Below are 25,979 nucleotides of genomic sequence, written 5' to 3'. Positions count from 1 at the left end.
ATGATCCATGGCACGAAGCCTCCAGTGATAATCCATGGCCCGGAGCCTCAAGTGATAATCCATGGCAAGAAGCCTGTAGGGATGATCCATGGCCCAGAGCCTGTAGAGATGATCCATGGCACAAAGCCTCCAGTGATGATCCATGGCACAAAGCCTCCAGTGGTGATCCATGGCGGGGAGCCTGCAGTGATTATCCACAGCATGGAGCCTGTAGCGACGGTCCCAAGTACGGAACCCCCTGAGACGGCCTGCAGTCCGGAACCCCCTGAGACGGCCTGCAGCCCAGAGTCTTCAGCGGCGGCCTGCAGCCCAGAGTCTCCGGCAATGATCCACGGTCACGTTCCTCCGGCGACACAGAAGCGGGGGGATCAGCGGGCGGAGTGGGGGCTACACCCCGAACCAGAGCCGCCGCCAAGAATAGATGCCCACCCGGACCCTCCCCTATAGGTTCAGGTTTGCGGCCGGGAGTCCGCACCTTTGGGGGGGTACTGTCAGGCCCTGACCTGAGACGGTTTATTTCTCTATTTTGTTAGGTCAGGGTGTGGGGTGGGCATTCTATGTTTTGGGCCGAGTATGGTTCCTAATCAGAGGCAGCTGTCTATCGTTGTCTCTGATTAGGAATCATACTTAGGCAGCCTTTCACCACCTGTGTTTGTGGGTAGTTGTTTTCTGTTTTGTGTTTCTATACCTGGCAGAACTGTGCGCTTTCATTTGCCTTTGTTGGGTTTGTTTGATTTAAATAAATAATCATGAACACGTGCCACGCTGCATCTTGGTCACCTCTCTAAGACGATCGTTACATCAGCATTGACAGAAAGATTAGTGAAGGATCAAGAGGCTCTAGAGGGACATAGTTGCAGGGATCTACAGATCACACAGACACCCACACCCACACACGAAGGGCCAGAGGCTGAACATGGGTGGTATTGTATTTTGTGTCAGTCAGGGGCCATACCACACTCACACTCTCTCACACACACCCCACCCACCTGCACATCGAACGCACAAATAAGACCAGGGACAAACTCAAACAGACAAATCCATACATAAACACAAGCTCACAGACAATCACAATCACATAGATAAATAAACAACTGTCTCTCTAACCTTCCTCTGCCAGGGTATTGTCCTCTGAGTGGTCATTGAGCTCTGTCTGTTCATCTGCCTTCCCATTCAGACTGGAGATGGAGATCAGTCCATTCTTCTGCTGCAGCTGATGAGGAAGGGGGGAGAGAGAGCACTGAAAGATAACTCCAACAATACAGCAGATATACTCATCAGTAAAGCACAGCATCCGCACAGTATTCAATCCACTCATTGTCATGTCAAGAGAGCAGAAAAAAACAAATGGTTTTCATCAAGGTTTCAAAATAAAAAAACATGTATCATAATAATATTCCTCCATCCAACAAATGACATATAATGTCAAATTCATAACAAAGTAGCTACACACCTCCCAGAGGTGTCATGGCCATAGGGGGCACAAGGGCATGTGCCATCTCAGATTTAAAACAGTGCAGTAATAATACCTGTGCCTCGACACAATCCTGTCTCGGCGCTCTACGGACAAATCTTTTTGTCCAAGCCATGGCTTGGTTTTTGCTCTGACATGCACTGTCAACTGTGGGACCTTATATAGACAGGTGTGTGCCTTTCCAAATCATGTCCATTCAATAGAATTTACCACAGGTGGACTCCAATCAAGTTATAGAAACATCTCAAAGATGATCAGTGGAAACAGGATGCACCTGAGATCTCATAGCATATGGTCTGAATACTTATGTAAATAAGGTACTTCTGTTTTTAATAAATCTGGAGAAAAAAAATTTCAACCTGTTTTCGCTTCATCATTATGGTGTATTATGTGTAGATTGATGAGGAAAAACATTAATATAATCCATTTTAGAATAAGGCTGTAGCGTAACAAAATGTGGAAAAAGTCAAGGGGTCTGAATACTTTCCGAATGCACTGGATATATAAACTCAGCAAAAAAAGAAACATCCCTTTTTTAGGACCCTGTCTTTCAAAGATAATACGTAAAAATCCAAATAACTTCACAGATCTTCATTGTAAAGGGTTTAAACACTGTTTCCCATTCTTGTTCAATGAACCATAAACAATTAATGAACATGCACCTGTGGAACGGTGGTTAAGACACTAACAGCTTACAGATGGAAGGCAATTAAGGTCACAGTTATGAAAACTTAGGACACTAAAGAGGCTTTTCTACTGACCCTGAAAAACACCAAAAGAAAGATGCCCAGGGTCTCTGCTCATCTGCATGACCGTGTCTTAGGCATGCTGCAAGGAAGCAAGAGGACTGCAGATGTGGCCAGGGCAATAGATTGCAATGTCCGTACTGTGAGACGCCTAAGACAGCGCAACAGGGAGACAGGATGGACAGCTGATCGTCTTCGCAGTGGCAGACTACGTGTAACAACACCTGCACATGATCGGTACATCCGAACATCACACCTGCGGGACAGGTACAGGATGGCAACAACAACTGCCCAAGTTACACCAGGAACGCACAATCCCTCCATCAGTGCTCAGACTGTCCGCAATAGGCTGAGAGAGGCTGGACTGAGGGCTTGTAGGCCTGTTGTAAGGCAGGTCGTCACCAGACATCACCGGCAACAACGTCGCCCATGGGCACAAACCCACTGTCGCTGGACCAGACAGGACTAGCAAAAAGTGCTCTTCACTGACGAGTCGTGGTTTTGTCTCACCAGGGGTGATGGTCGGATTCGCATTTATTGTCGAAGTAATGAGTGTTACACCGAGGCCTGTACTCTGCAGCGGGATCGATTTGGAGGTGGAGGGTCCGTCATCGTCTGGGGCGGTGTGTCACAGCATCACCGGACTGAGCTTGTTGTCATTGCAGGCAATCTCAACACTGTGCGTTACAGGGAAGACATCCTCCTCCCTCATGTGGTACCCTTCCTGCAAGCTCATCCTGACATGACCCTCCAGCATGACAATGCCACCAGCCATACTGCTCGTTCTGTTCGTGATTTCCTGCACGACAGGAATGTCAGTGTTCTGCCATGTCCAGCGAAGAGCCCGGATCTCAATCCCATTGAGCACGTCTGGGACCTGTTAGATCGGAGGGTGACGGCTAGGGCCATTCCCCCCAGAAATGTCCGGGAACTTGCAGGTGCCTTGGTGGAAGAGTGGGGTAACATCTCACAGCAAGAACTGGCAAATCTGGTGCAGTCCATGAGGAGGAGATGCACTGCAGTACTTAATGCTGCTGGTGGCCACACTAGATACTGACTGTTACTTTAGATTTTGACCCCCCATTGTTCAGGGACACATTATTCCATTTCTGTTAGTCACATGTCTGTGGAACTTGTTCAGTTTATGTCTCAGTTGTTGAATCTTTTTGTGTTCATACAAATATTTACACATGTTAACTTTGCTGAAAATAAACGCAGTTGACAGTGAGAGGACGCTTCTTTATTTGCTGAGTTTACATTTACTACTGTTATCATTTTTAAATTTAGAACACATAAGCTCAACAATATGTAAACAATGTGCATTGCAAATGCCCATAATGCTAATGCCATCATACTTCAGGCCAGTGGTTCCCAACTCTGGTCCTCGAGTACCCCCAACAGTACACAGTTTTATTGAAGCACACCGGATTCAACTTGTCAACTAATCATCAGGCCCTCAATTAGCGGTGATGCAGCCATTCAAGATGCTCTCAATGGTGCAGCTGTTGAACTTTTTGAGGATCTGAAGGCCCATGCCGAATCCTAACACATCTTAACACAGGCAACATGCTGTGAAGGCAGATTTGTTTCCCTTAGGTAGTGGAATGACCTTTGACTCTTTCCAGATTTCTGGGCACATCCCACACACCAAGCACCAATTACAATTGGGGTGAATATGTGGTTGGTTGTAACTCTAAGCAATTTACCGTCAAGATTATTTGTACCTGGGATGCAAGATGGCGCCGACAGACATGGCAGCTTTGCTTCTAGCTCCTAAGCAACTTTGCAGTATTTTGTTTTCTTACATTATTAACCCAGAATGTTGTTGTGTGTTATCCTCTTGACGGTCGCCTAGGATAGGGGGCGCTACAGCGATTTTTGAAAAAAATACGTGCCCATTTTAAACGGCCTCCTACTCAAACTCAGAAGCTAGGATATGCATATAATTAATAGATGTGGATAGAAAACACCCTACAGTTTCTAAAACTGTTTGAATGGTGTCTGTGAGTATAACAGAACTCATATGGTAGTCAAAACCCCGAGACAGTTTCTAACAGGATGTGGTAATCTGATTTGCGGACTCAACTTCAGCACTTTGCCAATAAATCACACCGTGAGCTATGGTTCATTGAGCACTTCCTATGGATTCCACTAGATGTCCCCAGTCCTTACAAAGTGGTTTGAGTCTTCTACTGTGAAAACTGACTGAAAGAGAGGCTGTTGATCTTGGTCACATGGGGAGGGCCATCACCATTATGATGCGGGCGCCCCGGCTACCCTCCCCTTTCTAAACGTTTGAAAGACAATGCAACCGTCCCCATGGAATATTATTGAAGCTCTGGTTGAAAAAGGCCCTAAAGATTTATGTTATACAACGTTTGACATGTTTGAACGAACTTAAATATATTTTTGGGGGGCTTTCGTTAGGAGGAGTCCCGCACACGACGGAACATTTTGAGGTGCCTTCGGAACGCGCTAACAAGAAGAAGCTATTGGGACATAAATTATGAACTTTTTCGAACAAAACTACATTTGTTGGGGACCTGGGATTCCTGGAAGTGCCTTCTGATGAAGATAATCAAAGGTAAGGGAATATTTACAATAATATACAAGAGTAGATTTGATATTCGATTGTTCCAAGATGGCGCAGACCTGTATTGCTAGCCTATTTCTCTGAGTATAGCATCCCTTTTTATTGCAAAGTGTGATTTCCTAGTAAAATTATTTTTAAATCTGGCAATGCAGGTGCTTTCACGAGATGTTCATCTATAATTCTTTGAATGACAATATTACATTTGAAAAATGTTTTCGAATAGTAATTTAGTAAATTGTAGCGCTGATCACCGGATGCATTTGAGGGAAAATAGTTTCTCAACGTCACGCGCCGATGTAAAATGCTGTTTTTATATATAAATATGAACTTTATCGAACAAAATAATGCATGTATTGTGTAACATGATGTCCTAGGAGTGTCATCTGATGAAGATTGTCAAAGGTTAGTGCTGCATTTAGCTGTTTTTTGGTTATTTGTGATGCATGTGGTTGGTCGGAAAATGGCTTTGTGAATACTTTGACGATATATACTCCTCTAAAATTATCTAATGTTTTGCTTTTGCTGTAAAGCCTTTTTGAAATCGGACAACGTGGTTCGATTCAGGAGAGGTGTATCTATAAAACGATATAAAATAGTCCTATATTTGAAAAAAAGAAAATATGAAATTTTTCTATTGTTCGGTTATGAATATGGCGAAATGATTTTACGCTGGATGTTGATCCCGCATACGGGACGGAGAACATCAAGAGGTTTAAGACATCCAGCCGTAAAGAACTTTTGGATATCAGAGCAATGGTAACTCACCAGCATTACGACCAGGAATATGACTTTACCGAATTGGATCCTTTGTTCATACCCCCCAGGGCAATTGAACTTAGGCTGCTCCAAGAAGCCGCCGGCGGAGAAGAGGTATTTGGAGTGGACCTCTAGTCCAACTCAGGAGGCGTGCTTACCACCCACTGCTTCCGAGTGTATTACTCGCTAATGTTCAGTCTCTGGAAAATAAAGTGGACGAGCTCAGTGTGAGGATCTCCTTCCAGGGAGACATCAGGGACTGTAACATACTCTGTTTCACATAATCATGGCTCTCTCTGGATATACTGTCCCCGTCCATACAGCCAGCTGGGTTCTCAGTACATCGATCAGACAGAAATAAAGAACTCCGGGAATAAGAACGGCGGTGGTGTATATTTCATGATTAACTACTCATAGTGTGATTGTGATAACGTACAGATACTCAAGTCCTTTTGTTCACCTGACCTAGAATACCTCACAATCAAATTCTGACCGTATTACCTGTCAAGAGAATTCTCTTCAGTTATAGTTACAGCCATGTATATTCCCCCTAAAGGCGATACCATGACGTCTCTCAAGGAACTACACTGGACTTTGTGCAAACTGGCAACCACATATTCTGAGGCTGCCTTTATTGTAGCTGGGGATTTTAACTTTTAACTTGAGGAAAACGCTACCAAAGTTCTATCAACACAATGACTGTAGTACTCATGCTGCTAAAACGCTCAAACCCTTCCGGGATGGCTACAAGACCCCCCTTTGGCAAATCCGATCCCGACTCCATTTTGCTCATCCCTTCCTATAGGCAGAAACTCAAACAGTAAGTAGCCATGCTAAGGTCTATCCAATGCTGGTCTGACCTATCGGAATCCATGCTTCAAGATTGTTTTGATCACGCAGACTGGGACATGTTCCAGGTAGCCTCTGAGAATAACATTGGCATATACATATACAATGACTGAGTTCATCAGGAAGTGTATAGGGGATGAGGGGATGATGTTCACACTGTGACTATTAACTTACCCAAACTGGAAACAGTGGAGAGACAGCAACATTCACACAAAACTAAATGCACGAACCACCGCATTTAACCATGGCATAGTGACTGGGAATATGGTAGAACACAAACAGTGTAGTTATTCCCTCCATAAGGCAATCAAACAGGCACAATGTCAGTACACAGACAAAGCAGAGTAACAATTCAACAGCTCAGACACAACACGTATGTTTTAATTTTTTTTTACCTTTATTTAACAAGGCAAGTCAGTTAAGAACAAATTCTTATTTACAATGATGGCTTAGGAACAGTGGGTTAACTGCCTTGTTCAGGGGCAGAATGACAGATTTTTACCTTGTCAACTTGGGGATTTGATCTAGCAACCTTTTGGTTACTGGCCCAACGCTCTAACCACTAGGCTACCCGCCTGCCTATGCGGCAAGGTCTACAGTATATGGCAGGGTCTACAGACAATCAAGGATTTGATTTGATTTGAAAAACAGCCATGTCGCGGACACCGACATCTTGCTCACGGACAAGCGAAACACCTTCTTCGCCCGCTTTGAGGATAACACAGTGCCACCACTCCCAAGGACTGTGAGCTCTTGTTCTCCCTGGCCGACATGAGTAAGACATTAAAGCATGTTAACCCTCTCAAGGCATCCCTTTCGCGTCCTCAGAGCATGCGCAGACCAGCTGGCTGGAGTGTTTACAGACATATTGAATCTCTCACTATCCCAGTCTGCTGTCCCCACTTGCTTCAAGATGTCCACCATCGTTCCTTTACCCAAGAAAGCAAAGTTAACTGAACTAAATGACTATCGCCCTGTAGCATTCACTTCTGTCATCATGAAGGGCTTTGAGAGGCTAGTTATGGATCATATCACCTCTACCTTACCTGACACCATCGACCGACTTCAATTTGCATACCGCTCAAATATATCCACAGACGATGCAATCGCCATAGCACTGCACACTGCCCTATCCCATCTGTGTAAGAGGAATACCTATGTAAGAATGCTGTTCATTGACTACAGCACAGCATTCAACACCATAGTACCCTCAAAGCTCATCATTAAGCTCAGGAGCCCTGGGTCTGAACCCCGCCCCGTGCAACTGGGTTGTGGACTTCCTGACAGGCCGCCCCCACAACGGTTCATGCTCAGCCCCCTCCTGTACTGCCTGTTCACCCATGACTGCCTGGCCGCATCTGCTACAAGAACATGGTGCTTGCCTACGGAGCTGTGAGGGGAACAGCACCTCCGTACCTTCAGGCCCTGATCAGTCCCTACACCCAAAGAAGGGCACTGCGTGACGTGAGAGAACTTGGGAAGGTTGAACACCAGACGGGCTGCGGCGTTCTGGATGAGTTGTAGGGGTTTAATGGCACAGGCAGGGAGCCCCGCCAACAGCGAGTTGCAGTAATCCAGACGGGAGATGACAAGTGCCTGGATTAGGACCTGCGCCGCTTCCTGTGTGAGGCAGGGTCGTACTCTGCGAATGTTGTAGAGCATGAACCTACAGGTTCGGGTCACCGCCTTGATGTTAGCGGAGAACGACAGGGTGTTGTCCAGGGTCACGCCAAGGCTCTTAGCACTCTGGGAGGAGGACACAATGGAGTTGTCAACCGTGATGGCGAGATCATGGAACGGGCAGTCCTTCCCCGGGAGGAAGAGCAGCTCCGTCTTGCCGAGGTTCAGCTTGAGGTGGTGATCCGTCATCCACACTGATATATCTGCCAGACATGCAGAGATGCGATTTGCCACCTGGTTATCAGAAGGGGGAAAAGAGAAGATGAATTGTGTGTCGTCTGCCTAGCAATGATAGGAGAGACCATGTGAGGATATGACAGAGCCAAGTGACTTGGTGTATAGCGAGAATAGGAGAAGGCCTAGAACTGAGCCCTGGGGGACACCAGTGGTGAGAGCACGTGGTGCGGAGACGGATTCTCGCCACGCTACCTGGTAGGAGCGACCTGTCAGGTAGGACGCAATCCAAGAGTGAGCCGCGCCGGAGATGCCCAACTCGGAGAGGGTGGAGAGGAGGATCTGATGGTTCACAGTATCAAAGGCAGCAGATAGGTCTAGAAGGATGAGAGCAGAGGAGAGAGAGTTAGTTTTAGCAGTGTGGAGAGCCTCCGTGACACAGAGAAGAGCAGTCTCAGTTGAATGACCAGTCTTGAAACCTGACTGATTTGGATCAAGAAGGTCATTCTGAGAGAGAAAGCAAGAGAGCTGGCCAAGGACGGCACGCTCAAGAGTTTTGGAGAGAAAAGAAAGAAGGGATACTGGTCTGTAGTTGTTGACATCGGAGGGATCAAGTGTAGGTTTTTTGAGAAGGGGTGCAACTCTCGCTCTCTTGAAGACGGAAGGGACGTAGCCAGCGGTCAAGGGTGAGTTGATGAGCGAGGTGAGGTAAGGGAGGAGGTCTCCGGAAATGGTCTTGAGAAAAGAGGAGGGGATAGGGTCAAGCGGGCAGGTGGTTGGGCGGCCGGCCGTCACAAGTCGCAAGATTTCATCTGGAGAGAGAGGGGAGAAAGAGGTCAAAGCATAGGGTAGGGCAATGTGAGCAGGACCAGAGGTGTCGTTTGACTTAACAAACGAGGATCAGATGTCGTCAACCTTCTTTTCAAAATGGTTGACAAAGTCATCCGCAGAGAGGGAGGAGGGGGGGGGAGGAGGATTCAGGAGGGAGGAGAAGGTGGCAAAGAGCTTTCTAGGGTTAGAGGCAGATGCTTGGATTTTAGAGTGGTAGAAAGTGGCTTTAGCAGCAGAAACAGAGGAAGAAAATGTGGAGAGGAGGGAGTGAAAAGATGCCAGGTCCACAGGGAGGCTAGTTTTCCTCCATTTCCGCTCGGCTGCCCGGAGCCCTGTTCTGTGAGCTCGCAATGAGTCGTCAAGCCACGGAGCAGGAGGGGAGGACCGAGCCGGCCGGGAGGATAGGCGACATAGAGAGTCAAAGGATGCAGAAAGGGAGGAGAGGAGGGTTGAGGAGGCAGAATCAGGAGATTGGTTGGAGAAGGATTGAGCAGAGGGAAGAGATGATAGGATGGAAGAGGAGAGAGTAGCAGGAGAGAGAGAGCGAAGGTTGCGACGGCGCAATACCATCTGAGTAGGGGCAGAGTGAGTAGTGTTGGAGGAGAGAGAGAGGGAAAAGGATACAAGGTAGTGGTCCTCCGACCACTACCTTGGAGGGGAGTTGCAGTGAGATTAGTAGAAGAACAGCATCTAGTAAAGATGAGGTCAAGCGTATTGCCTGCCTTGTGAGTAGGGGGGGACGGTGAGAGGGTGAGGTCAAAAGAGGAGAGGAGTGGAAAGAAGGAGGCAGAGAGAAATGAGTCAAAGGTAGACGTAGGGAGGTTAAAGTCACCCAGAATTGTGAGGGGTGAGCCATCCTCAGGAAAGGAACTTATCAAGGCGTCAAGCTCATTGATGAACTCTCCAAGATGCTGCTGCGTTATGTACATAGACATGAAATCACTGGTCACTTTAAAAATGGAACACTAGTCACTTTAATATAATATTACATACTGCTTTACTCATTACATATGTATACACTGTATGTGAACTGTATGTGACCTGTTTCAGGAAACGAGGCGTATATCGCGGGTCACTACTTCACATGAGAACCGTTTCAATGTAAACGTAATTTTTTTTAAATCAAAATTGTTTTTTTTTAGCAGAAATGCCTTCTCGAACATGTAAACTTTCATGTACCTTAATAACAAACGTGTATGCCATCTGTCAATACGAATACAATTGTTAAATTACAAGCCTAGTTGGTTAAGCCACACAAAAAGGGGGCGACCTTCTCGCTACCAATGATTGGCTGAGATTATGAGTGGGTTGGACAAGCCGAGAGATGATTTTGGATTGGTCTGCCATATAGCACGCTTCCGTCTATTTGAGCTGGTCAGTTTGTATAGGTAATCCTGTCTAACAAGGCTTTTTTTATGTATTGCGTAGTAAAACTTAACAAAAGACTCAACTATGCAAATATCAATTTCAATAGAACGTCACTGCAACAATTGTTTCAGAGCACTCTCGTCTGAGTGTGCCAGAGTGCAGAATAACTGATGATACCGGTTGAAAATGACTGGTGTCAGTAAACGTCGGCAAAAAAGCGTAATTAAATTGTTGCCATACAGTCACCATGCTCTGGATAACATGAAAACAGCCTAACCAGCTCTGCTAGGGTGAGTAAAATGGTCAAAGTTTGGGTGGGGGTTAAAGTTGAAGTTGATTGTTATGACATTGCACACAGTCAGTGTGAACCAGAGTGACTTGATGCTAATCAAGCTGTACAAACAAAATGGAAACGACACAAGACATCTTATTTAATGAAAGGGGTTGCAGTCTGCCATGAAGCATTCATCTATGTATGCGGGTAAGAGTCTAGCTACAGTTTCAGATATTATACGTTTCTAATTTTGTCAGAAAGTTGTTTTCATTGCAAATTAAAGCTTACTGTTAGCTAGCTATCTGACGTTAGATATCTGGCTCGCTAGCTAACATTATGTTTGAGATCTGTGTGTAGTAATGTTCTCAGAATGACATTTCGCATTGCTAAATAGCCTAATGTTAGCTAGCTAACTAGCTAACATTGAACCTATTTGGTTAAGTTTAGCTAGCTGTGACAATCGGTTTGTATTGCTAGTACTCTATGGATTAGGATTATGGATCATTGTTTAGCTAGCATGTACAAACAAAAGACTCCATTTCGCCAGATGATTATATGACCCATCAACTTAACCAAGTGTGTCTGACGGTGATTACGGCTATCTGTTGTATAATAATGCCAAAATATTTGTATCTGGAATTTGTCTTTCAGCATCAGTAGAACATGCCCGACTCTCTTCCACCAGTCATACAAGGAGAATTATCTAATGCCTCCCATCAAAAAGAGAGCTGGTCCAAGCAAGCACAGGTTACACCTGAAGCATGAGGACCTGCAGCGAGTGGTGAACTTCATCAACAACTATGCAGAGGATAATGCAATAGTATTACCTGGACGCCACCCAGGACCCAAACACTTTGGTGGAAAGCTGCTGCCATCCCATGTGACAAAAGCAGCAGTGTGGCGTCTCTACAAGGAATCGATGACAACACTTGGTATGCAAAGCATAAACAACACGTTTTGATTATTTCAATGACCTGATAATGATGCATTAAAAAATGACATTACATTTTATGTTACATTTTCTTTTCATTAACTTATCTTAATGGTATTTTGTTGTTTGCAGGTGCAATATCCTTCTGACCCTATGATGCCACTTGGTATGTAAAGCATAAACAACATGTTTTGATTATTTAATTGACCTCCAACATGATTGGCATTACTTTTATTGATCTCACATTTTTTCTTTATTTTCCAGAGGTACGTGTAGTCGGGCTTACATTTTATTTTCATTAACTTATCTTAATGTTATTTTGTTGTTTGCAGGTGCACTATCCTTCTGATCCTATGCAGCAAGGTCCCATCTACTTTTTAACTCCTTGCAAGTGTGGCTTGTTTGGTGTCTGCTGTGAAGGATTGCCACAACAAGTCAACTACTTGATTGACGAAGGCATGTCATCCAGCAAAGGCAGCAGCGCAGTCATCAACTACATGCACCATTTCTTCACCAACTACGGAGTTGGGGGACACGTGTGGACCTGAATTGTGATAACTGCAGTGGCCAAAACAAGAACAAGTTTGTGCACTGGTATTGTGCCTGGCGGACCATGCGCAAGCTCCACCACAGTCTGGACCTTCACATCCTGTTCACAGGCCACACCAAGTTTGCCCCCAACTGGTGCTTCGGCCTCATTAAGCAGCGCTTCAGAAAGACCAGAATGAACACTTTGTCTGAGATTGCTGGTGTTGTGAAGGACAGCACCGTGACAGGGGTCAACATCCCACAGATGGTTGGACTGGAGGATGGTACGATGCTGGTGGAAAGCTATGGCTGACAACAACACCTGACTCCACAGCCACTGTTCAAGCAGTACCAGCACTTCAGGTGAATATTATTTTCATTGCATTGTATGAGGTTGTTCTTCTTATCTAAACTTGGGAGGTGAAATGATGTTGTGCAAGGTTGTAATGTAAAATGTTTTTGTTTGTTATATCCTGTTTTACAGCTTCGATGCTCTGGAGCCTGATGTTGTTATCGCCAAAGAGCTTCCGGACTCAGTCGGGATCAGGTTTCAGCTGGTGCGCAATGCGAACATCCTTCCTCCCATAGATGATTAGCCTGTACAAGCACCATCTGGACTGGACACAGCTAGACAAACTTATGTTTTTGAGAAAATCAGGTAGTTTTGCAACAAAGAGGCTATGGACATCACATGCCCTGCACCAAAGTCAAGGGCAGGACAGAAACAGGCTCTCCGAATATAGATTCCCTTGTTCATGCTTGGTTCGGACGGACCAGTAATCAGCACTATCTGCAGTGCCATATGTTGCTGCTACAATTTTTTTGTTATCCTGGTGCTCAGCCACTTTACCCCTGATTGTATGCAAATAACTACCTAATCTGTCACTGTTCTTGTTATTGATATTGTTCTTGTACATACTGTTTATTATTTTATTTATATTGACACTATCCATTTCTGATATTGCTACTATGCAAGTAACCATTTGGCTGTACTGTTTAGACCTTCTGTAGAGACCCATCCACTTGGCATTATGTGGCTGGAGGTTATAGCATTTCTTTCACATGACACATCAATTTAGACAAGTGTGTCTTGGTAAGCATCATCTAATATCTATAAAATATTTTTATCTGGACACTTTCTGTTTACCTGGAATTTTTCCTTTTGTAGGCTACTACCTTTACCACTTCTAGTATTAATCTTTACTACGCTACTCACTGCTTAGCACATGACTTCACATGTGAATCCTTAAAGAGTTGGGTGGGGCTGGCTTAAGAGTGTGTGAACAATCTTGAAAGGGTGTGGACAAAGGAGAGCTCTCCAGTAGGTACCAAAACATTGAAAGGCAAGTGAGTTTACAAGTTTATCAACTTTCAAATCAGAATTACTTTCCCATTGTTCCTCAAATGCAATTTTGTAGCTCTGAGTCTCTACTTTTATACAATGTAAAAAAACACAATTTTTCAATTTGCTACATAAGACCGATTTCAGCCGGTCGGTCATGTATTCTATTTTACTGTCTTTTAGTCAATGCCACTCTGACATTGCTCGTCCTAATATTTATTAATTCCATTCTTTACTTTTAGATGTGTGTATTTTTGTGAATTGTTAGATACTACTGCACTGTTGGAGCTAGGAACACAAGCATTTCTCTACACCCAGAAACACAAGCATTTCGCTACACCCGCAATAACATCTGCTAAATATGAGTATGTGACCAATAAAATTTGATTTGACCTGACCTATCATCAGAACGAGACAGCAGCAGCATCCTTTCCACCTCTTCTCTTTCTACTTGGTGGAATTCAAACGTTTAATGCCTTCCACACATGATACAATATTTTATCAGTGTATATGATAGGGGGCCATTATTTGGCATTTTCCATCAACCTTGACTTAATTTTGTGCTGATAATATCCTTTCTTTTTACCTTTGTTTAGCTTGGTCTTGTCATGCAGCGCCAATCTCTAGTAACAGCATATTCGGGAATAGTACTTTCTTCTTTCATATCTCCACATACATAATAGCGTTATACCATCAAACTCCACTGATGAGACATGTTATCTTCGTTATCTCTAATGAGTCATGTTATCCTCTGAGACATGTAACCCTCGATTGAGATCCTGAGACATGTTATCATTAACCTGTACAGTGCCTTGCAAAAGTATTTATCCCCTTGACATTTTTCCTATTTTGTTGCAGTACAACCTGTAATTTAAATGCATTTTTATTTGGACTTCATGTAATGGACATACACAAAATAGTCCAAATTGGTGAAGTGAAATGAAAATAATAACTTGTTTCAAAAAATGTCTAAAAATGTTAAATGGTTAATTGGTGCATGCATATGTATTCACCCCCTTTCCTATGAAGCCCCAAAATAAGATCTGGTGCAAACAATTACATTCAGAAGTCACATAACTAATGAAATAAAGTCCACCTCTGTGCAATCTAAGTGTCACATGATCTCAGGATACCTGTTCTGAAAGGCCCCAGAGTCTGCAACACCACTAAGCACGGGGCACCACCAAGCAAGCGGCACCATGAAGACCAAGGAGCTCTCCAAACAGGTCAGGGACAAAGTTGTGGAGAAGTACAGATCAGGGTTGGGTTATAAAAAAATATCTGAAACTTTAAACATCCCAAGAAGCACCATTAAATCCATTATTAAAAAATGGAAAGCATATGGCACCACAACAAACCTGCCAAAAGAGGGCCGCCCACCACAACTCACAGACCAGGCAAGGAGGGCATTAATCAGAGAGGCAACAAAGAGACCAAAGGTAACCCTGAAGGAGCTGCAAAGCTCCACAGCAGAGATTGGAGTATCTGTCCATAGGACCAATTTAATCCGTACACTCCACAGAGCTGGGCTTTACGGAAGAGTGTCCAGAAAAAAAGCCATTGCTTAAAGAAAAAAATAAGAAAACACATTTGGTGTTCGCCAAAAGGCATTTGGGAGACTAGACTAAATTTAGCTTTTTGGCCATCAAGGAAAAAGCTATGTCTGGTGCAAACCCAACACCTCTCATCACCTCGAGAACACCATCCCCACAGTGAAGCATGGTGGTGGCAGTATCATTGAAGGAATTGAAGGAATGATGGATGGCACTAAATACAAGGAAATTCTTGAGGCAAACCTGTTTCAGTCGTCCAGAGATTTGAGACTGGGACAGAGGTTCACCTTCCAGCAGGACAATGACCCTAAGCATACTGCTAAAGCAACACTGGTTTAAGGGGAAACATTCAAATGTCTTGGAATGGCCTAGTCAAAGCCCAGACCTCAATCCAATTAAGAATCTGTGGTATGACTTAAATATTGTTGTACACCAGCTGAACCCATCCAACTTGAAGGAACTGGATCAGTTTTGCCTTGAAGAATCCCAGTGGCTAGATGTGCGAAGCTTATAGAGACATACCCCAAGAGACTTGCAGCTGTAATTGCTGCAAAAGGTGGCTCTACAAAGTATTAACTTTGGGGGGGATGAATAGTTATGCACGCTCAAGTTTTCAGTTTTTTTGTCTTATTTATTGTTTGTTTCACAATAAAAAATATTTTGCTTCTTCAAAGTGGTAGGCATGTTGTTTAAATCAAATTATACAAACCCCCCAAAAATCAATTTTAATTCCATGTTGTAAGTCAACAAAATAGGGAAAATGCCAAGGGGGTGATTACTTTCGTAAGCCACTGTAGATCCGACGGGAGGTGGTGGAATTAGGTATTTACATCACACCACCCAGTGTCGTGCTATTATCAGTGGTTCAGACCACATGGACATTTATATTGTTACATCCTATGCACCATAATCATCTTCAATGTTTCTCTTGCCGCAACTTCCTATTCATATAAAACACCCCGTGCTCAATAACACCTTGTGCTAGTAGTCCCAGACTACGATGGGCAGTGGTGGACAGAACCCCATAGATAACGTTTTAGATTGAAAACTCAGCTCACACAGAACTGGTTGGGATATTCATTCAGACCTCTTTCACACTGGAGCTCATCCCCTGACAGCTCTCATTCACTCAGTACTTAATAGCTACATTTCAATTTGCTTATTATCCAAATTTTAATCAGTTTAACATGTCCTTTCCACACTCACACTTCTTTCACATCCACATTCACTTAGTACTATTCCAAAACACACTCGGTAAACTCCCTTATTGCCCCATGTGCATCTTCAATAATTGTCTGTTAATTTATTCCTATGCACCATATGTATCTTTCACATACATATATAATAACACCCCATGCTATTAGTAGTGGCTGCAGACCATGTAGGCACATCTCTTATAAATACCAACAGACAGTTGTCAGCAGGGTTTTTCCATGGTACCGTTACACACTCGCTCCAGTCTTCTCATAAGACGAGTGAATAACCTTCTATAAGACTATGGTTACCTTTTTATGCATTACTCACCTTAATTTTATTGGTTTTATCATTTATTTTTTATACAAATTCATTTAAATTGACTTACTGAAATTTAAGAGACATGTCCTTCAATTGTTCATGGATGATGTGTCTACTCCTGGGCAGCTCACAGTAAGTGTCTGGGCTGGTCCTCGTTCTCTTTTGGTCAGATTGGAATTTCCCTCATGCTTCATAAAATGTAACACCGGTTTTCCTTGCAGACCCCCACTGGAAAGCACCGCAGGCAGAATCAATCATCCTTTTCGTGATGCCAAATTGTAGTGGAAATTCTACACATAGGACACTCAAAGTCAATCTTAAATTAATCATTGTTTATTAACAGTTAACTGGAGAGGTTCCACAGGTGTCACAATACTCAAAAATAGCGATACAATAAATCACTTATCTTTGAAGATCTTCATCTTTTTGCAATCCAAAGGGTCCCAGTTACACAATGAATGGGCGTTTTGTTCGATAAAGTCCTTCTTTATATCCCCAAAAAGTCAGTTTAGTTTGGCGCGCTCCATTCAATAATCCACTGGTTTCCCCTCGTTCAAAATGCATACAAAATGAATCCCAAACGTTACCAAATATACTTCGTCCAAACAAGTTAAAAAACGTTTCTAATCAATCCTTAGGTACCCTAATATGTAAATAAACGATAAAATCTAAGACGGAAAATAGTATGTTCATTCCCAGAGATAAATAAACAAGTGTGCATCCTCACCGGAACGCGCCACAAACATTTTCCAACCAAGCAGAGGCATAACGAAAGTACAAGAGAGATAAAATAAATCACTTACCTTTGAAGATCTTCATCTTTTTGCAATCCAAAGGGTCCCAGTTACACAATGAATGGTCGTTTTGTTCGATAAAGTCCTTCTTTATATCCCAAAAATTTCTGTTTATTTGGCGCATTTGATTCAGAAAGACACCTGTTCCAACTCGCCCAACATGCCTACAAAGGAATCTAAAAAGTTATCTGTAAACTTCGTCCAAACAATTCAAACAACGTTTCTAATCCAACCTCAGGTACCCTAATATGTAAATAATTGATAAAATTTAAGACGGAATAAACTGTGTTCAATACCGGAGAAAAATAACAAGGAGTGCGCACTCATTCACCCGCACAAAAAGACTAGAGTCCTTTTGAGGGATACTTCGAAAGAATACGAATACTTTTTCATTTTTCAAAAAACAAGCATGAAACAATTTCTAAAGACTGTTGACATCTAGTGGAAGCCATAGGAACTGCAATCTGGGTCCTAATTATTAGACTTTCCCATAGAAAAGCATTGAAAACTCCAATGACCTCAACAACAAAAAAATTCCTGGATGGATTGTCCTCGGGCATTTCGCCTGGCAAATCAGTTCTGTTATACTCACAGACATTATTTTAACAGTTTTAGAAACTTTAGAGTGTTTTCCATCCAATACTACCATGCATATGCATATCCTAACATCTGGGCCTGAGTAACAGGCCGTTTACTTTGGGCACCTCAGTCATCCAAACTTCCGAATACTGCCCCCTAGCCTTAAAAAGTTAACCAAGTTATGAGCACTACAACCGAGTGGCACTGACACAGGTTTGGAACAATGTTCAGCCATAGTGGTAAAAATATGATCAATACAGGCTGACGATGTAGTACCAGACCTACACCCAAAATAATAATTAAAACAAAGTGGATAGTAGAGAACATGTCTACCATTTACCCTCACTTCTTGAGACAGACCAAAGTCTTAGAAATGCAGTTTTAGAAACTGTTCTTTGCCCTGTACGCATTGCCCTGTACGCTACCTATGGCCCTGTTAGCTGTCTGAATCTCACTTGGACATTTATGATCACTCGGCTAAGCATGCCTCTCCGTAATGTCAATATGCCTTGTCCATTGCTCTTCTGGTTAGTGTTTATTGGCTTATTTCACTGTAGAGCCTCTAGCCCTGCTCATTATACCATATCCAACCTTTCAGTTCCACCACCCCCACATGCTATGACATATTCTGGTTTCAATGATGTTTCTAGAGACAATATCTCTCTCATCATCACTCAATGCCTAAGCTTACCTCCACTGTACTCCCATCCCACCATACCTTTGTCCTTCGTGATCATCTCTAACCAAAACAGAGGATCTCTGGCATGACGTGACACTTCCTATGGCTCCCATAGGCTCTCAGAACCCGGGAAAATGCTGAATGACGTAATTCCAGGCCCTGGCTGAAAAGCATTAGCGCATTTGCTAAGTGGTCTATCAGTGGACAATGGGACTGAGGCTCGTGCATGAGACGACCCCATGTTTTTATTCTTTCATCTTTGAACGGATACAACGACTCCCGGTCGGAATATTATTGCTTTTTTACGAGAAAAATAGCATAAAAATTGATTTTAAACAGCGGTTGACATGCTTCGAAGTACGGTAATGGAATATTTAGAAATGTTTTGTCACGAAATGTGTCGTGCGCGTAACCCTTCTTTACCATTCGGATAGTGTCTTGAACGCACAAACAAAACGGCGCGATTTGAATATAACTATGGATTATTTTGAACCAAACCAACATTTGTTATTGAAGTAGAAGTCCTGGGAGTGCATTCTGACGAAGACAACAAAGGTAATAACATTTTTCTTATAGTAAATCTGACTTTGGTGAGGGCTAAACTTGCTGGGTGTCTAAATAGGCTAGCCCGTGATGGCTGGGCTATCTAGTCAGAATATTGCAAAATGTGCTTTCACCGAAAAGCTATTTTAAAATCGGACATATCGAGTGCATAGAGGAGTTATCTGTACATTATACCTTGAAGCTATTATATCGCCCCCAGAAACCTGCTCCTTTTACTCTCTATTCCGGACGTCATAAACGACCAATTCTCATAGCTTTTAGCCGTACACTTATCATACTCCCCCTCTGTTCCTCTGGTGATGTAGAGGTGAATCCAGGCCCTGCAGTGCCTAGCTCCACTCCTATTCCCTAAGCGCTTTATTCTGATGATTTTTGTAACCGTAATAGCCTTGGTTTCATGCATGTTAACATTAGAAGCGTCCTCCCTAAGTTTGTTTTATTCATTGCTTTAGCACACTCTGCCAACCCGGATGTCCTAGCCATGTCTGAATCCTGGTTTAGGAAGTCCACCAAATACCTTGAAATATTCATCCCTAACTACAACATTTTCAGACAAGATAGAACAGTCAAATGGGGCGGTATTGCAATCTACTGCAGAGAGAGCCTGCAGAGTTCTGTCCTACTATCCAGGTCTGTACCCAAACAATTTGAACTTCTACTTTTAAAAATCCATCTCTCTAAAAACAAGTCTCTCACCGTTGCCGCCTGCAATAGACCACCCTCTGCCCCCAGCTGTGCTCTGGACACCATATGTGAACTGATTGCCCCCCATCTATCTTCAGAGCTCGTGCTGCTAGGTGACTTAAACTGGGACATGCTTAACACCCCAGCCATCCTACAATCTAAGCTTGATGCCCTCAATCTCACACAAAATATCAATGAACCTACCAGGTACCACCCCAAAGCCGTAAACACTGGCACCCTCATCATCCTAACCAACTTGCCCTCTAAATACACCTCTGCTGTTTTCAACCAAGATCTCAGCGATCACTGCCTCATTGCCTGCATCGGTAATGGGTCAGCGGTCAAACGACCTCCACTCATCACTGTTAAATGCTCCCTGAAACATTTCAGTGAGCAAGCCTTTCTAATCGACCTGGCCAGGGTATCCTGGAAGGATATTGACCTCATCCCGTCAGTAGAGGATGCCTGGTTATTTTTTTTAAATGCCTTCCTCACCATCTTAAATAAGCATGCCCCATTCAAGAAATGTAGAACCAGGAACAGATATAGCCCTTGGTTCTCTCCAGACCTGACTGCCCTTAATCAACATAAAAACATACTGTGGCATTCTGCATTAGCATCGAACAGCCCCTGTGATATGCAACTTTTCAGGGAAGTTAGAAACCAATATACACAGGCAGTTAGAAAAGCCAAGGCTAGCTTTTTCAAGCAGAAATTTGCTTCCTGCAACACAAACTCAAAAAAGTTCTGGGACACTGTAAAGTCCATGGAGAATAAGAACACCTCCTCCCAGCTGCCCACTGCACTGAGGATAGGAAACTCTGTCACCACCGACAAATCCACTATAATTGAGAATTTCAATAAGCATTTTTCTACGGCTGGCCATGCTTTCCACCTGGCTACCCCTACTCCGGTCAACAACACTGCACCCCCCACAGCTACTCGCCAAAGCTTTCCCCATTTCTCCTTCTCCCAATTCCAGTCAGCTGATGTTCTGAAAGAGCTGCAAAATCTGGACCCCTACAAATCAGCCGGGCTAGATAATCTGGACCCTTTCTTTCTAAAATTATCTGCCGAAATTGTTGCAACCCCTATTACTAGCCTGTTCAACCTCTCTTTCGTGTTGTCTGAGATTCCAAAAGATTGGAAAGCAGCTGCTGTCATCCCCCTCTTCAAAGGAGGGGACACTCTTGACCCAAACTGCTACATACCTATATCTATCCTACCCTGCCTTTCTAAAGTCTTCGAAAGCCAAGTCAACAAACAGATTACTGACCATTTTGAATCCCACCGCACCTTCTCCGCTATGCAATCTGGTTTCAGAGCTGGTCATGGGTGCACCTCAGCCACGCTCAAGGTCCTAAACGATATCGTAACCGCCATCGATAAGAAACAATTCTGTGCTGCCATATTCATTGACCTGGCCAAGGCTTTCGACTCTGTCAATCACCACATCCTCATCGGCAGACTCAATAGCCTTGGTTTCTCAAATGATTGCCTCGCCTGGTTCACCAACTACTTCTCTGATAGAGTTCAATGTGTCAAATCGGAGAGCCTGTTGTCCGGGCCTCTGGTAGTCTCTATTGGGGTGCCACAGGGTTCAATTCTTGGGCCAACTCTTTTCTCTGTATACATCAATGATGTCGCTCTTGCTGCTGGTGAGTCTCTGATCCACCTCTACGCAGACAACACCATTCTGTATACTTCTGGCCCTTCTTTGAACACTGTGTTAACAACCCTCCAGACGAGCTTCAATGCCAAACAACTCTCCTTCCGTGGCCTCCAACTGCTCTTAAATACAAGTAAAACTAAATGCATGCTCTTCAACCGATTGCTGCCTGCACCTGCCCGCCCGTCCAGCGTCACTACTCTGGACGGTTCTTACTTAGAATATGTGGACAACTACAAATACCTAGGTGTCTGGTTAGACTGTAAGCTCTCCTTCCAGACTCACATCAAACATCTCCAATCCAAAGTTAAATCAAGAATTGGCTTCCTATTTCGCAACAAAGCATCCTTCACTCATGCTGCAAACATACCCTCGTAAAACTGACTATACTACCGATCCTCGACTTCGGCGATGTCATTTACGAAATAGCCTCCAACACTCTACTCAACAAATTGGATGCAGTCTATCACAGTGCCATCCGTTTTGTAACCAAAGCCCCATATACTACCCACCACTGCAACCTGTACGCTCTTGTTGGCTGGCCCTCGCGTCATACTCGTCGCCAAACCCACTGGCTCCAGGTCATCTACAAGACCCTGCTAGGTAAAGTCCCCCCTTATCTCCGCTCACTGGTCACCATAGCAGCACCCACCTGTAGCACGCGCTCCAGCAGGTATATCTCTCTGGTCAACCCCAAAGCCAATTCCTCCTTTGGCCTTCTCTCCTTCCAGTTCTCTGCTGCCAATGACTCGAACAAACTACAAACATCTCTGAAACTGGAAATACTTATCTCCCTCACTAGCTTTAACCTACTATGGCTAGGGGTCAGTATTTTCACAGCCGGATAAAAAACGAACCCGATTTAATCTGATTATTACTCCTGCCCAGAAACTGCATATAATTATTAGCTTTGGATAGAAAACACTCCAACGTTTCTAAAACTGTTTGAATGGTGTCTGTGAGTATAACAGAACTCCTTTGGCAGGCCAAAACCTGAGAAGATTCCAAACAGGAAGCGCCCTCTCTGACGATATCTTACATTTACATTTAAGTCACGCTCTTATCCAGAGCGACTTACAAATTGGAAAAGGAGGACCGAGCATGCCCCCATTCTCATCGATGGGGCTGTAGTGGAGCTGGTTGAGAGCTTCAAGTTCCTTGGTGTCCACATCACCAACAAACTAGAATGGTCCAAACCCACCAAGACAGCCGTGAAGAGGTCACAACAAAGCCTATTCCCCCTCAGGAAACTAAAAAGATTTGGCATGGGTCCTCATATCCTCAAAAGGTTCTACAGCTGCAACATTGAGAGCATCTCGACTGGTTGCATCACTGCCTGGTACGGCAACTGCTCGGTCTCCGACCGCAAGGCACTACAGAGGGTAGTGCGTACGGCCCAGTACATCGCTGGGGCTAAGCTGCCTGCCATCCAGGACCTCTACACCGGGCAGTGTCAGAGGAAGGCCCTAAAAATTGTCAAAGACCCCAGCCACCCCAGTTATAGACTGTTCTCTCTACTACCACCTGGCAAGCGGTACCGGAGCGCCAAGTCTAGGACCAAAAGGCTTCGCAACAGTTTTTACCCCCAAGCCATAAGACTCCTGAACAGCTAATCAAATAGCTACTATTTGCATTGTGTGCCCCCCCTCCCCAACACCTCTTTTACGTTGCTGCTACTCTCTGTTTATCATATTTGCATAGTCACTTTAACTATACATTCATGTGCATACTACCTCAATTAGCCCGACCAACCGGTGCCCTCGCACATTGGCTATCTATCTGGCTATCTGCATTGTGTCCCGGCACCCACCACCCGCCAACCCCTCTTTTACGCAACTGCTACTCTCTGTTTATGGTCACTTTAACCATATCTACATGTACATACTACCTCAATCAGCCCGACTAACCGGTGCCTGTATATAGCCTCGCTACTGTTATAGCCTCGCTACTGTATATAGCCTCGATTCTGTTATTTTTCACTGTCTTTTTACTGTTGTTTTATTTCTTTACTTACCTATTGCTCACCTAATACCTTTTTTTATTTTTACTTAGAAATTGCACTGCTGGTTAGAGCCTGTTAGTAAGCATTTCACATTAAGGTCTACACCTGTTGTATTCGGCACACGTGACAATTAAACTTTGATTTGATTTGAGAATGGTTCAGAACTTTTGGGAAACATTACAGCACAGTTTAAAAATATATTGGCAAAAATCTAAACTTTTCAGAGATAGATGGCAGAAGGGTGGGACTAAAGGAAAAGAGGGATAACTAACGTAAAATGTACCGTGCTCGTAAAATGTATAATGTATAAGTTGGAAGTAGAAGTCTAAATATTGATCCATTAGTTGATCCATTAGTTTAGATTTTAGGTGTGTGTGGGGGGGGGGTAGTGTTATGGGAAAATAATAAAGCAGGAAAATATAATAAAAAAATACTATAAAAAAGTGGGGATTGAAAATTATGCAAACAATTGCATTGATAGAACCCACAATCTGTCTGCAATATATTAAAGCTGATCTACCCCCCCCCTAAAAAAACATTTAAAAAAGCTGACAGATGTTCATATCCAAACAGAGACAGTCTCAACCCCCCAGCCATGTCTACTGTGTACCAGCCGTAGACAGATAAGATATTCTATCAGAGAGGAGCTGTACGTGTACCCTATCCATTTCCATCGCTCAGCAAAAAGCATAACCACAGTCAGCTATTCTGTAGTGTGGGAGTCTCCCCATCCCTCTGTACACTTCCCAAGGCTGCAGGATTTACACTGACGATCCCTCAGGGATTGATCAATACAGTAAATCTCAGAGATTTTACAGTGGATGGAGGGAGATGGGTAGGGAAGGGAGAGGGACACATCCGCCATGCCCCTATACACGACACAACAGCATGACCCTACTGAGTTATGAATTGTTTGTCCTTTTGACATCCCCCGACACACACCAGATATGAAACACACACTACCGGTCAAAGGTTTTAGAACATCTTCTCATTGCAGGGTTTTTCTTCATTTTTACTATTGTCTACATTGTAGAATAATAGTGAAGACATAAAAACTATGAAATAACAAATATGGAATCATGTAATAACCAAAAAAGTGTTAAAAAAAAATCACAATATATTTTATATTTCAGATTCTTCAGATAGCCACCCTTTGCCTTGATGACAGCTTTGCACACTCTTGGTAGTAATTTAATCTGTGTTACTTGCCTCGAAGCGAGCATAGAAGTAATTTAGCTCGTCTGGTAGGCTTGTGTCACTGAGCAGCTCATGGCTGTGCTTCCATTTGTAGTCTGTAATAGTTTGCAAGCCCTGCCACATCCGATGAGAGTCAGAGCTGGTGTAGTACGATTTAATCTTAGTCCTGTTTGCCGCATTGCCTGTTTGATGGTTTGTCTGAGGGCATAGCGGGATTTCTTATAAGCGTCTGGGTTAGAGTCCCACTCCTTGAAAACGGCAGCTCTACCCTTTAGCACAGTCCTGTTAGCAATTGATGTTACTCTTCAATAACACAAACCCCAAGCAAATCAGGGGGAGGAAAATAGGTTTATTCGGAGAGGACAAATCATACAGGGAGGTAGACGGTCATTGTTCCCTGTCCTCAGTGATGCTCTCTCAGTAGTTCTCTACAGTGATTCTCTCTCCCCAGAATAAAGGAACAGCATGCAGTTTTATAACCCAGGCCTAGCCTGTGGTTGAACAATTAGAATTCCTTGCAATAAAATTAGCAAATGGCTAAATAACAAGTATCCTATTTCAGAAGACATATTCCTCCCATGTTTCCGAAACATTGATCAATAATTCCCTATTACAGAAAAAACACTTTCCATTGATCGTAAGTTCTATTCTTGTACTCTGTCTCTGCGTTGTGTATTTATCTTCCAAATATTATTATAGTGCGGATATTGCCTGTAATCCTTGGCTTCTGGTTAGGGTATGTACATACGGTCACTGTGGGGATGATGTCATCGATGCACTTATTGATGAAGCCAGTGACTGATGTGGTGTTCTCCTCAATGCCATCGGAAGAATCCTGGAACATATTCCAGTCTGTGCTAGCAAAACAGTCCTGTAGTTTAGCATCTGCGTCATCTGACCACTTCTTTACTGACCGAGTCACTGGTGCTTCCTGCTTTAGTTTTTGCTTGTAAGCAGGAATCAGGAGGATAGAATTATGGTCAGATTTGCCAAATGGAGGGTGAGGGAGAGCTTTGTACGCATCTCTGTGTGTGGAGTAAAGCTGGTCTAGAGTTTTCTTTTCTCTGGTTGCACATTTAACATTCTGATAGAAATGAGGTAAAACAGATTTAAGTTTCCCTGCATTAAAGTCCCCGCCACTAGGAGCGCCGCCTCTGGACGAGCGTTTTCCTGTTTGCTTATGGCATTATACAGCTT

The 25,979-nt window shown here is 43.7% G+C and overlaps 1 protein-coding gene across 1 annotated transcript in view; it reads right to left on the bottom strand.

The window, feature by feature from the left end:
- Window positions 1–25,979, bottom strand: part of LOC115174453 (A-kinase anchor protein 12) — a 59,031-nt gene that overhangs the window by 22,280 nt on the left and 10,772 nt on the right. Inside the window, exon 2 of the mRNA XM_029732985.1 lies at window positions 1,108–1,213. Within this exon, the coding sequence (XP_029588845.1) occupies window positions 1,108–1,213 (106 nt within the window). The remainder of the gene's footprint in view (window positions 1–1,107; window positions 1,214–25,979) is intronic.

The sequence above is a fragment of the Salmo trutta genome, chromosome 35 (assembly GCF_901001165.1).
Source record: "Salmo trutta chromosome 35, fSalTru1.1, whole genome shotgun sequence".
Classification (NCBI taxonomy): Eukaryota; Metazoa; Chordata; class Actinopteri; order Salmoniformes; family Salmonidae; genus Salmo; species Salmo trutta.
Note: the sequence above shows the minus strand (reverse complement) of the source record. Positions and strands in the feature narration are given on the sequence as shown.